The 13,399-nt window shown below is 36.9% G+C and overlaps 1 protein-coding gene across 5 annotated transcripts; it reads right to left on the minus strand.

The window, feature by feature from the left end:
* Positions 1-160: 160 nt before the first annotated feature.
* On the minus strand, positions 161-12,992 carry CETN3 (centrin 3). 5 transcript variants are annotated; one of them, XM_086868795.1, is made up of 6 exons: positions 12,819-12,992; positions 10,883-11,251; positions 8,678-8,813; positions 6,861-6,975; positions 4,118-4,309; positions 161-605 (listed from the first exon to the last, which is right to left on the minus strand). In XM_086868795.1, the coding sequence occupies exons 2-6, from the start codon at positions 10,897-10,899 to the stop codon at positions 562-564; spliced, it is 504 nt and encodes a 167-aa protein (XP_086724921.1). In that variant the 5' UTR covers positions 10,900-11,251; positions 12,819-12,992; the 3' UTR covers positions 161-561. The 5 variants fall into 5 exon arrangements, with proteins under 5 accessions (XP_086724921.1, XP_023800818.1, XP_086724922.1 ...); XM_023945050.2 differs by having other exon boundaries at positions 12,831-12,972; XM_086868796.1 differs by lacking the exon at positions 12,819-12,992 and adding an exon at positions 12,028-12,195.
* Between the last annotated feature and the right edge of the window lie 407 nt (positions 12,993-13,399).

Here is a 13,399-nt window from a genome sequence, read left to right on the forward strand (position 1 = left end):
GCATCTTTGAAGATGCATGTGCTTGCTCACTGAATGTTGCAGCTCATCTAAAAGAGCAGAAGTTAAAGCTCGTAAATGAAAAAAGAAAATAATTATTTTCTCTGAGTCATTGTCCCTTCTAGTTCAGCTCATATTGAAGTACAATAGTAACACTTTCAAGTAGTAGTAAAGAACATTTTATTGGAAGTTTATCAAAACTTATGTATCAAAACTAAGGCCACAACTAATGCTAACACAAAGTAAAGAACTTCAAAAGGTTCTTGTAATATGATACAATATAGAAATCTGAGACAAGGCTATTTTCGAAACAGTTACTTAAATATTATGAAATGCAGCACTACTTACTTGTTCTAAAATATTACATTAATTATTCTAGTGATAGTATTTAATGATACAAGTCCTGAATTATCAGTGCATGTAACCTGTTTTTATTTTGGTCCTGTGACAAGTAACTTTCTGTACCACTCCAGCTACCAAAATAAATGAAAGTACAAAACATTGTAATGGACGCTGCCAACAACTCCTTCCTTTTGTGGTAAGTTAATTTCTTTTCTTCTAATGCTAAATATCTCCAGTCATAATAGCAATAAATTCTTCTTGATTGACTGTAAAAAAAAAAAAAGAAAGAAAAAAAGAAAAAAAAAAAGAAAATCATTAGACAACAGCAAACAACAATAAACCATAAAATAAAATAATGCATATCTGTACTTTACTTAAAGGCTTCTCTGCTAGTATCTCTTGCCTCTTATCAATCACTGTGTTTACAAGTTTGCTTCTAGAACAGCAGTTTTGCACAGGTTTTTTCACCTACCATGAAGTCAGAATGGAAGCTTTATGTGGAATACTAAAGCCAGAATCTAGCTCACTTATAATCCCTTATATTATTCCTCATTATAAAAGTAAAAATATTCTAAAGGTGAAACATGCTAGGAAAAAAAAAAATCCTGAGAAACACATGTAAGATGGCTATGCAAAATAGTATTATTTTAAAGATATATAAAAATCTTAAGAATGGCAGCTAAATTTTATTAAGCAAGTACTCCTCAAGCAACAATAGCTCCGCTAGCTATGATTTAATTCGGTTTTATTGTTAAAATCTTAATTCAAAACCATTACACCCAGTCTACCATCACAGATCAAACAATGCTATTCCTGTCTCCCCAGTTTCTAACACTTGCCAAATATAAAACAAATTTTAAGAACATTTAGCAATTATCCCATAAATCAGCTAGAATTAAAATAGACATTTGATGCACCTTTACCCATCTGAACTTTCTTCATTTATAATTAATGAAAAGTTTACACAAATATACTTGAAGAAATTAAGTCATAACAGTATATTAATTAGCATTCATTAATTATTTTGCTGCAGTTATACCTGAGGTACTGACCTTACTCATATGTTAAAACATAGCCACTGAAAATGAATTAACCAGTGAACATGTTCACTCTGCAACTAATTACTGTAGTGGGAATGATTAGAGTAAGTTGGTGGTATGGAAAAGACAAGACACACACAAAGCCCTGACAATAATCCATCCCAGCCAATATGCCCACGCTATTCCTAAACAAAGCACTGCAGAGAAAGAACTACATTCAACAGCTAGAAGAAAATTAAAGAAATTCAACTATGTTAAAGAATAAAAAATAAAAAAAACTAAGTATGTCCTACTGTGATGTATGTAAAAAAATAGGAAACAAGTAGATTTAGCCTAGCTTAGGGCCCTATGCTCTCAAACACCAGTCTATCACATAGCTACATCTAATTCTAAGACACAAAAATACTGTCACTGTATGACTTTAAAAGCATTTCCACAGCTTTATCATAGTAACAATACACTAACAGCACAAATTCAACCCTTGTCTCAAAAATATTCTCTGGTTTACAACATCCTTGAAACCATGCTGCAAAGTGAAAATACAACACTGTAATGACAAACAAACGTTGGAACAAAGAAACTTCAAAAACCAGTGTAATTACAATTCCCAGTAACCCAAGTAATCCCAGTTATTCCTCTTCAGATGTAGAATCTGTTCACAAGTTAAGCACCATGAACGCAGAAGAACTGTTTTTCATGGCATCAGATTTCTCTCAACTCTATGACTTAAGTAATCATAAAAGAATGAACTAGAATCACAGCTAATATTAAGATAACTCAATGAAGTTGACTTAGAATCTTGAGAGTTAAAGGTGCACATTTTTTCAGTGGTGGGTTGGGTACATAATTCTGTGCTAAAATCCGAGACATGAGACTGGATAGTGTTTCCTACAGCTGCATCCACACAAAACTGCATGAACTGACACCATGGAGTTTCTGAAGTTAGTTGTGCTCAAAACCAGGAGTAATTATTAAACCCAGGAATACCAAAACAAGATTATTTACATATTTAAGGGAGACAAAAATATGTCAAATATACTTTCTTTTACAGAAATCTGTGTATAGCTCACCAGTAGAGCTCAGTGGTTTTGCTGGGAACATAAGGGTTCATGTAGCCTACAAGATACCTTATTTCACTGTGAGCAAAACAATCTCGCAAATGTAATAAAGGTGTTCAACCAAAAGTGGTATTATTCCTGTATTTGAAATAACAATAAAAAATGCTAACACTTAACAATTTCAAATTTTTTTTTTGAGGGCAGGAAAAGGGGAATTAGATGACAGCAAGATTTTGCCACATGACCCAGGTGTTTGAAGACAAATGAAATGGTGATTCACAGGATAATTTACTTTCTCAGAATGAATCTTAAAAAGCTAGGAACAGCCTCAGATGTCTTTAAAGAACAAAAAACACACAGAACTTTAAGGATAAACAGTACCATACATAAACATTATGCCATTAATCTTCCATATTCAATCTTCTGCTTGATTGCACTAACAAAGACAATGAATGGATGACTGAATAAGGGGTAACTAAGCCACTTAGTCTTAGCTGATCAATTTGATTTAAAGAAATGTAGCACTGACACAAAATAATTATGACTCAATAACCCTCCTGAGAGGAGCTAATGGTCTGTGTTCTATTTGTAGTACCCAAATAGCAATGTGACAAAAGAACATTGATCCACAATTCTGACATCTCATTTGGCAGCTCCAGGAGATCAACACATGACAAAACGTATTTGCACAAAGAATTCTACTTTCACTCACCTCTACAACTATGACTTCCAGGAAATAACACCTACGTCAAACAGCATAGAAGACTATCTGTCAGAAGGCTGACAACAACATTTTTTCCACTAGTATGTGTGAGTTTTGAGTCCAACAGATGCTTACAAGCATAAATACCATTGTCACAGGAAAAACTGATGACCTGCTACTGAAATCTCATATATGAGTCACCACTCTGTAAAAATAGTGTTCAATGGACTGATATTGTCTTTAGGTACAAGGTCTTAAATGAGTGATCCTCAAAATTCAGGCATTAAGGTTTCTGATGTAAAAATAAGGTTGTTTTGAGGATAATGAAAAACTCTAAAGTTTCAGTGTTCACAATGATTTAACAACCATAGTATTGAACTTGATTTGGTAATTAATTATCTACCTAGTAAATCCCTTCTGCAGCTTACTCTGTATGGACATTGTCAATTGCAGAGCCATTTTTCACACTCTGCTTTTCAGCACTCCAAGGCCCAGAAGTATGGTAAAGAGCCATCCAAGCTGATCCTATACACACCCAGGCTACTTCCAACATGATTTATTAGCTTAATGCTCCATATCCAATGCTGAAAGCACAACAATGACACATCACCACTTAAGATATGTACAGTAAGTGATCAAAAGACTCCCAGCACTTTAATACTTTTACTGATTTATAAGGAAATAAAAATGTAATGTAGATACACAAAATCTCTTATTTCTACCCTCAACTACACTTTCACCCATCTTTTAATAGACATTGGTTGAGTAAGACTTGGTGGTGAATCAATTAAATTCTTAGACTCCAGGATTAGTAGCTGTCAAAAGCAACCCTCTGCATTACTTGTAAGATAAATTATGTTTGGAATCAAAGTACTCTAGAAAGGAACTAAAGAGGACATTTTTATAACAACGTAACACCTAAAAGGGGAACAAAATTAAGAACAAGATTATATGGTGTTTTATTTGCCAACACGTACTTTCTCCGTCTCCATCCTTATCAAATTCTTCAATCATAGCCCGTAGTTCTTCATCAGACATATTTTCACCCAATTCTCTAGCAACTCGGCGCAGATTTCTCAGACTTATTTTACCAGAGTCATCATCATCAAACAATTTAAATGCCTTGAGTATTTCTTCTTGTGGGTCTCTGTCCAAAATCCAGTCTGTCACTGCAAGAAGGATACTTAAGTTAGATTAAAAAATTCTGAAAGGTAAACTCAGAATGACCTTTGCAAACTAAGACAATATGAAGAACACTTGTCTGATTTCACCTGTTCTTAGATTTCTATAGAATTCAATGAGCATATTTGTTTGGCTGTCATCTGACCTCTTTCTCACCTCTGTTTTCCCAGGATGAGTTGCTCTTTGGGACCTGACTGTTGCAGTGGAAAATTCCATAGCAGTTCAGTCACAGTCACATTTTCCACATATTTTCCAATAGGAATTAAAAGTACACACAGAATGACTTTCTCTCAAAATTCCAAATTTTCAGAAAAAACACCATAAGCTCTTTTAGATGAAAGTGTGATTTTTTTTATTTTTTTTTTTTTAACTTTATATATTTTCATCAGGATAGAATTTTGAGCTGGGGAGAACACTGAAACAGTAAGTGAAAAAAACATCCACACGGAACCTCTTTTTTAAATATAAAATCACACTAACCAAAAAGCCCCCATAAGCAACCAACCAATGTCATCCCACCCCCAAAACCTGAAAACAAAAAAAGACTAAGCATAGGGGTTATGAAAAGGATGCTCCTATGAATTGCAAAATGTTTATTCTGAAAGGATTCTTCAGCCTTTTTCATTCTTTTCAAGACAACCATTTGTCAGTTCCTGCAAAAGAATATACAACATTGCCTCATGAAGTATTTTTCTAGTAATTACTTCAGACCAACCAACAATAAGGTATCTGCACATCTTTGTGCTTACTAGTCTTGTATTACAGGGCTATCTAGTCTTGTATTATCAAGCCATTAAAAATCATATCAACACTGCTTGCACATGAAGAACCACTTGCCATCTGCTACTAACTGCTACAAGTCTGCTCTGGCTTAGCAAACTTTAGGGGAAAGAATTTTTCATGCTCATATAAGCCAACTTCAGTAATCAAGTTCATTTATCTGCAGATTTAGCCTAAATTTAAATATTTTTTCCTAAAACAACAGTACTGCATCACAGTATTGTTTGAAAAATGCTACCTTTTGTGGCAAAAAGACAGCTGAAAAATAATAAAATTACTCTAAATACGAAACTATAGAAGACAAAATATAATTACATCTTTATATATTTCAGTTGACCATTAAATTAAGAGGAATTGGTGGCTCAAGAATTGCTTAGCTATATTCAGCAGCTGCTCTTCACAGTTAATGTCTCAATAACCTATTTTATCTAACTACTCAATCTTTCTGTTGGAAGTGATATTGTATTCAATTCTGTGTCAAGGTCATATGGCACCACAGCTGTATGCTACTTCAACTCAAGTTTTCCAACAGGTTCAATCCCCTTCTAAGTATGTACTGCACTTTCTATGAGAATTTTCCTGTCTTCTTGCAGCACTTAATGACTGTCAATATTGATAGCCAGGCCAGAACAAGGAAACAATGAACAGGACTGGACATCAGGAATTAGAAAAGTAATTGCATGGTAATTACAGTATATTCATTTTACATAGTATTACAGCATAAGGATGCAATTTTAAGACTAATATTACTATTAAATCAATACATTCATTTTCTTTCAAATACTTCCAAAAAGGCTTTATCAATCAGAAAAGTACTAAAAATAATGTTATCTGACCTGGAATATAACTACTGAAATACTACCTATTATTTACAAGACATTTTGTCCAGTACTAACCTATTAAACAACTAAATGCCACATTTCAATCACTAATTGTTAAATACATTAAGATGATTGCTGTTTCTAGCGAAGAGCAAGTCCTGGGGGTTTGGGTGTTTTGTTCCATAAAATCTACAGAAATATAATACCTTGAAGAAATGGACTATCATAATGAGCATAATGAACTAAAATGGACATAATAAGCTAGAAGTATAAACCCACACAGATTACTTTTTGTATGTACTTTTGTATGCAAAAGCATAAATTATACGTAACAAAATCCCTAAAACCTTCAAAGAAACATCAAGTCTAAAAATTCTGCAGATAGACTACACACTCAAAGTACTTAAAATTGCACAATACACAAATTTCAGATGAAAGACACAAGTAATTCTACTGACTTTATCAACAGTTGAAAATCCTGGTTAGTAGAAAATCAAAAATCTGCTTCAATTTCTCTAATCTTTTTAATATATGAAATCTGTAATCTGCTTGTCTATGTGTGCACTTCTTCCCATGAAATTCAGTGCCAAATACCTTTCCCACAGCAGGAAGAACAATCTTACAGAGATCCATGAACAAGACAAGAACATCTACGCCTTAAACCAGCATTTACTCTTCTGTGAAAGCTTGAAAGAGATTGTGTATACTCTACTTCCTTTTATACAGTAGCCATCATTCATCTCTACATATCAAATTAAGAATTCAGAAAACAAGTATTTATCTTCCTTCACTACTGACCTATACTACGCAAAATATGAAATTAAATCTCCCACTTCTATTTCTTAATAAATAATTGAAGTCAAAGTACAGCTTTGAAACTGGACTCACTATTATAGGCTAAATATCTCAAGAGGTAGAAACACAATCATACACATACCAACTTCATTAAAATCTTCAAAGGTGATCTTGCCTGTTGATTCTCGATCGTAATCTTTAAGTATTTTCAGGACATCAGCTTTTTTCACATCAAAACCCAAGGCTCTCATTGCCACCTTTTGGAATAAAATGAAAGTGCAACCATAGATAAGGATCAAAATAAAGATTTAACAGATTTTCCTTTTAATTTCAGTAATTACCTTCTTGCCCAAGAGAGAAAGAGTATATCAATAGTTTAGTAATAATAATAAATAAAATAAATAAAAGGAAAAGAGCTTGGAATATTAAAATTTAGAATGACTATTAGGAAATGGAACATCTTGTTACAGTGAGAAAAAAAAAGTTTGCATTTTCAGGGATTTTACAGACTAGACCAAATGCATCTTAGGACAAGTAAATTCCTCATTTCCAAAACCATTCCAAAATCTTATCTTTTTGAGACAAAACTGAAAATAATTCTGCAAGTTACTCTTCATTAGTAAGGCGAGTGTGTATGTTCATGGATTTGTAAGTCCCACAAGACTTTTAACTGGTTTTCCAGTCAGCCATAGAAGCCAACCTACATTTTACTTTACCATTAGTGAATGGTAAAAAAGTTCTTCACATTTAGTTTCCCATTTCACCTTAGATGGCAGTTTCTCAGCACACACTACACTGACTTCCTCCAAATCGATGAATATAGGCTAATCACACGTGGAAAACTACTGAAGTAGTTATTCAAAAATTGATGCTATATGCCAGCTCTGTAGAGAAGGAGATACCTTTTTTCTTTATGATTTACTGCTATTTCATAGTATTAGCGTCAGGGTGACAATATTTAATTAGACAGCTAAGAAAAAGCTTTTCAAGCAATCATGACAGCTGGGAATTCAAAGCATACCATAACCAAGGGAGTACGCAGCATAACCCTAGTCACAGTGGCTTCCAACAAAGATAAAATACATGAACTCTGAAAAAAAGGAAGGGGAATTGTTTTACCTAACACACTCCTGTAACACCAAATTAAGTAAAAATAAGACCTTTTTCCTTCTTTGAGTTACTTGGTAGAGCCAGAATGTAGAGCCAATACACTGGATTAGGCATTCTTTCAAAAAAAAAAAAAATCTCACCCACTATGAGACTGAAACACGGGCCTCTCCAAAGCTACTTTTTGTTCTTGATGCCTTAATTAGAATAAAAATGCATAAAAGATTTAAGGCGAGTTTAGTGAGCTTCATTTACTACTCTGTAGACTTTCAGGTGGGAGGCCTTACTGAGAAAGACATCCTAAACCCCATCTGCTAATATCTATCATTAGAAGCATCCTTCTTTGGGAAGGGCAACTACTGAGCCTCCCACACATAGAGCAAAGAGCACATCTTATTCCTACAAATCATAGGCTTTCTTTTGAAAAATACAGGTAAGCTCTGGCTTTAGCCAACAGTTTTACAAATTGAATTTACATCTTTTACCTACACATCCAAAACCAACAGCAAGCTTTAGGTTATACAGTGTCATTAAAAATAATCAGTTTTTCAGGAGTTTTTCCCACTTGGTCATCTGTTCAAGCTTATCCCTGGTAGACTATATTTATAAATTTATATATTTAGAATGCTATAGCAATTCTGTTACTGCATTAAGTATAAAAAGTGGAAGAAAAGTTTATTCTTACACCAATGGAGTATTCCCTGTTTTTTTCTTTTTTTTTTTTTCCTCGCTCCTTTAACCCACCAAGATACAATGAAGGAAGTTTTTAAAGATATAGCCAACATCTTAAGAGCTCACTATGGAACATATATTATCTGCTGTAAAATTGCTTAAATTAAACAAAACTTCTACCTTTAATTCATGATAATTTATTGCTCTATCCTTGTCTGTATCAAACAACTCAAAGGCATCTTTAATTTCTTGCTTCTGTTCTTCAGTCAGTTCTCTTCTTTTCTTCTTTTTGGTTTTGTCTACTGAGAGCTCATTCCTATAGAAAGAGAAAGAAATGTAGGGTAACAGATTTCTATTGGGAAGATGCCACTGTAGATAACTTTTTCCACCAATAAGAAACTCACCATAATTTTAGAAATCACTACCTTACTTAGTCAATATTTTCTCAGCTTGTATTCACAGTTTAAAATAACATTTGAAATAGACAATCTGACTAACACCTCCAGTCCCCCACCCAAAATAAAATTGGCACAGGCATTTTTGTTAATAAGCAGCAACACCAAAAACAAGAGGGTAGAAAAATTACCAGTTAAAAAGGCTTCTTGAGGTTACAAACTAGATGAGCAGTTGAAATTATACAACTCATGAAAATAGTTGGTTTCTACACTGTAGCTTAAAAAAATAAAATAATTTTGGGGACAAACAGGCCAGTGGAGACCAAACTAGGCCAGACAGTCCAACTACTAAAGCTGGTATTAGGTGCTACAAATTGTCTTTGTTGCCTGTAACAGCTCTTAGACAAATGGTACTTGCAGGGTATTTTTTTAAAATCCTTTAGATCCCACACATACACACTGTTTTGAAGACTTTTTGCTCTATTTTGGTGTATATAAAAGAAACAAGCCCCCCAAATCATCAAATCTTGTTCAAAGACAGTCCCCATTTCTTGGATTGGCTAGCCTAGGAATAAGCTTGTATTTTTAGAGGAGTATAGTAAAAGGACAAGAGACAATAACTAAAAAATTTAAGGGGAAAAGCTGCAGCTGGTGGAGAGACTGCAGATGGATCTAAGGGGAAACATTTTCCCAGTGCATGCGGTGATGTGCTAGAACAGTTCTGCTGGGAAGGAGTCTCCATCATCAGCTGTTTTTTGAAACTAACTATAAAAGGTGCTTAGCATCCTCAGCCAGCTTTACGTAGAAGCTGCTGTGATCAGGAAGCTGGCCCAGATGATTTCTGTAAGTACTTTGTAACCTAAATTACTGTATAGTTTATGTTATACTCTCAGGAAAATGCTTTTTATACTCACTTGTCTTTTTGCAACAGAGGCAGAATGCATCCTATACCACCTAGTGTTGAATGCATAACGACTACTGATCAGAGAACAAAAAACTCTGCAAGATTAACTCTCCAAATCACCTCTAATAAGCTGCTTTGTGCCCTTCTTTGTTAACCATTTGCTAATTTTAATCAAAACCCAAGATTAAACACGTAGACTTAGCTTTCAACAACCACAGATGCAAAAATCCCAAATACATGAAAAGTGCAAGCTTTTTTTGAAAGCAGAAGCTGAGCCTGCTTCAAACCACAATACCCTCAAAGAGTAAGATGTCCTTAACAGACCAATTCAGACAGTGTGATTTCACACAGGCTTTGGATTACTACAGCTCTTGGAAGGACTAAAATAACTATGAGCTAGCTACTTAATTAGGACTGGGAGAATAGTTCAGATCCAGGGAGCCCAGATTTTGTGAGCTACGATGAAGAAATCCATTTATAAATCTGAAAGCAGACTAACATCGAACTCTTTTGAAAGAGCAATCTGGGTACTTAAGTGCTCATTTAGTGCTTAGCATAAAATTAATTTATCAAAAGACAAAGCTGTACTCAAATACAAGCAGTTCGGTGCCACTTCTGCAACTACTTTAACCATACTAAACATGAGATTCTTAGACTTAAAAATTAAGGATCACAGTTTCTATGTAAGCGTATTAATTACGCTTGAAAACAAGATTTTGCCAGGTACTGGGATTCATGAACCAGGCTCCTTTATGCTATAGCTACTAAATCAGAATTTATAAACAAAACAAAGCCGAGCAGTTTAACTTTATGAATATTCATGGCCCTTTTGAAGGCACATCAGGCAAGCCAGAAGCGAACCCGTCCCTCTCCCGGCAGACAGAAGGGCCTGATCCTCCCCCGGCCGCGCCAGAGGGATCAGACGTGACCGTCTTGAGGCCAGGGACGACCCAGGCCCAGCCACGGCCTAACGCGCCCCGCGTTCCGCCACCACCTCCCGATCGGGGGCGGCGCGGCCCTGAGGGACCCCCACCGCGCTCCGGGCTCCGGACGGGGCAAGCGGGAAAGCGACCTGCTCGTACCGACCTGAGAGCCAGGCTCATCGTGCCGCTGCCGGGCAGCCAGGTCCGGCAAACGCACCCCCGCCCCGCCGCGTCCGAGCCTCGGCGACGCCGCGCTCCTGCCCTTGGCGACGCCGCTCAAGCCACGCCCCCTCCAATTTTCGATGTCTGATTGGTCGCGAGTTGATAAGTTCCCGCCTCCGATGCCTAGACTCTCTGCTATTGGCTGAGATTGCTGCCACTCAGGGCGAAAGGGGTGGTCTGTTCGGCGGGTTGCGGCTGATGGGTGCTGGGAGAGCTTTTGGGCGCTCAGTTGCTTCTGCTGCAGAACGGGCAGCGCAAGAAAGTTTCCCTAAGGAGGGATGTTCTTGATGTTTCGTCTTGAATTTCAAGCCTAATCAACAAGAAAAGAGATTTAATCCTTGAAACAGATAGACGCTACAAAGCAAGCTCAAAGTGATGTCCAAGGGTTAGTTAGAAAGACAAATTCTCTTGTCGGTGGAATTTCCTTGTTAAGGTCTAGGGCACGACATGATTCAGTGATGTCAGACAAACAGTTCAGAATTTACACAAAGACATTTGGCAGAACTCCGAAGATAAGGAAAAATTAATAACTCTCCTGAATCAGCTCCAATTCTGACAGACCAAGCTGCCCACCGATTCAAGAGAAGCATGTGGACTAATTAACGCGAGAAATAAGGGAATAATAATTAACCAACAGAAGATTAGAATAATAATTAATAAGAGAAGCATGCAGCTTGAACCCAATGAAAATTAATGTGTTTGTTTGCTAAAATGTATAAATACTAAAGAGTTTTGACAGTTGGTGTGCTTGATTCATGGAATTCCACCAAGCATCCAGGCTTGTGCATCTCTGAAATAAATAATCCATGTCTCACTCAAGCGTGTAATTATTGGCCTATTGCACACAGAGTAACAAATCTGATTTTTGTGGTCAGCACATGTGGCCCTGCTGTAGCCTGAATGTGTAGTGGCTGTGTCAGAACACCACCCCGTGGCCCCAGGCCCTCACTCTGACTTGATGCTGTGGGCTGTGGAGGAGGACGCAGAAGTGGCATTTACAGAAGCATTTCTGGCACTTGTACAGATTTTGCCTTACTAAAAATTTGATGGAAAGTAATATGTACTGTGTGGAGGGAGACAGAATACCTTAATATATAATTCCAGTTATCATTGATACTAGTATTTTGGTCTTGCAAAACAGTCAGTGAGTCAACATATCTGTGTGGGGAAAATGCTCGTATCACTGGTGAGAAAACTCAGATTTGTGAAAAGTACTGCCTCAGTGCTCTGGTCTGTGACAAAGCAATTGTCCCTTGCCTTGCTTTGCAAACAGGGCTGTTTCATAACCAGCTGTGACAACACAGTACAGTGTTACTAACTGGGCCACAATGATATTCAGATCCTTGCTAATACTATGTTATGCAGTCTAGTTAGACAGACTGAAAATTCTCAGGCAATGAAAAATTCCTTCAAGCGTTTCAGTCCTGTTCCTTTCAGGACTGTCAGCATGTCTTGGAGATGTTTTGCACCTGTGTTTGCAGTAATAAACTATCAGTGGGTTTGCACCAAGTACACAGTGTTGAATGTGTAGATTTTTGCTTGCTCAGGACACATTTTTCCTGGACAAAATCAAACAGAGATGAAACTCATCTGGCTGTCTATATTATGTCTGGTCTTCAGATCAAATAGGCAGAGCCAAGATCTTTGTAATTGACCTCTCTTTACAGATGGTAGCTTTGCAACTAAAAGCATAAATTACTGTCAGGTTTGACCCTCAGCCTGTACTATGGTGCATATATAATCACAGATTAATTTTTTGTGTGTTCCACAGAATATATGTGTCCAGAGAGAAAAGGAAGCATTAACCAAGTGGTGTGTGGGTGATTAGCATCAAGGGCCCCTGACTGCACCAAGAGCCCCAAATTGTGTTGTTTCACCCACACTCTGGCCTCCACTGTGTCAGCACAGGGTCCTTGCCTGAGCTGCACTGGGGTTATTCCTGCTTTGGTGCTGTGTGCTGCTCTCTTGCTGACATATTGAACAGACTTCGTGGTCTCACCATGAACTTGAGTCATCACCTTGCCATTGTCTGCAGTCACTGGGCTGCTGGCAGGTCAAGTTACTCTGCAGGGAGGTCACAATCCCTGCCTGTGTTGTGACTGTGCTTGGCTTCCAGCTTGTCCTCTCTAATGGTGCACCTGTGCCCTGGCTGCTCTGTGTCAAGTAGAGTGAAATACCTGATACTGATACTCTGGGTGTGCTTCTGGGAACTGGAGATCCACATTTAGGTCCCTGCTTCTAAATTTATAAGCTAAAAAGTTGCTCCAGAAACCAAAGTGCCACTTTTGTAAATTGATTATAGTTAGCAGCAGTGCTCATACTGCATGTGAAATGGATATGCGAAGAATTACAAACAGAAAAGACAGGCTCAAGTAATATTAACTAAAAATAAGTACCTGGTCGTGGTAGCAGTGACTTGAAAATCCTTGCATTTTCAAAGTTGGCTAAGCCCATCCTA

Source organism: Cyanistes caeruleus, chromosome Z (genome assembly GCF_971803275.1).
Source record: "Cyanistes caeruleus chromosome Z, bCyaCae1.hap1.1, whole genome shotgun sequence".
NCBI classification, from domain to species: domain Eukaryota; kingdom Metazoa; phylum Chordata; class Aves; order Passeriformes; family Paridae; genus Cyanistes; species Cyanistes caeruleus.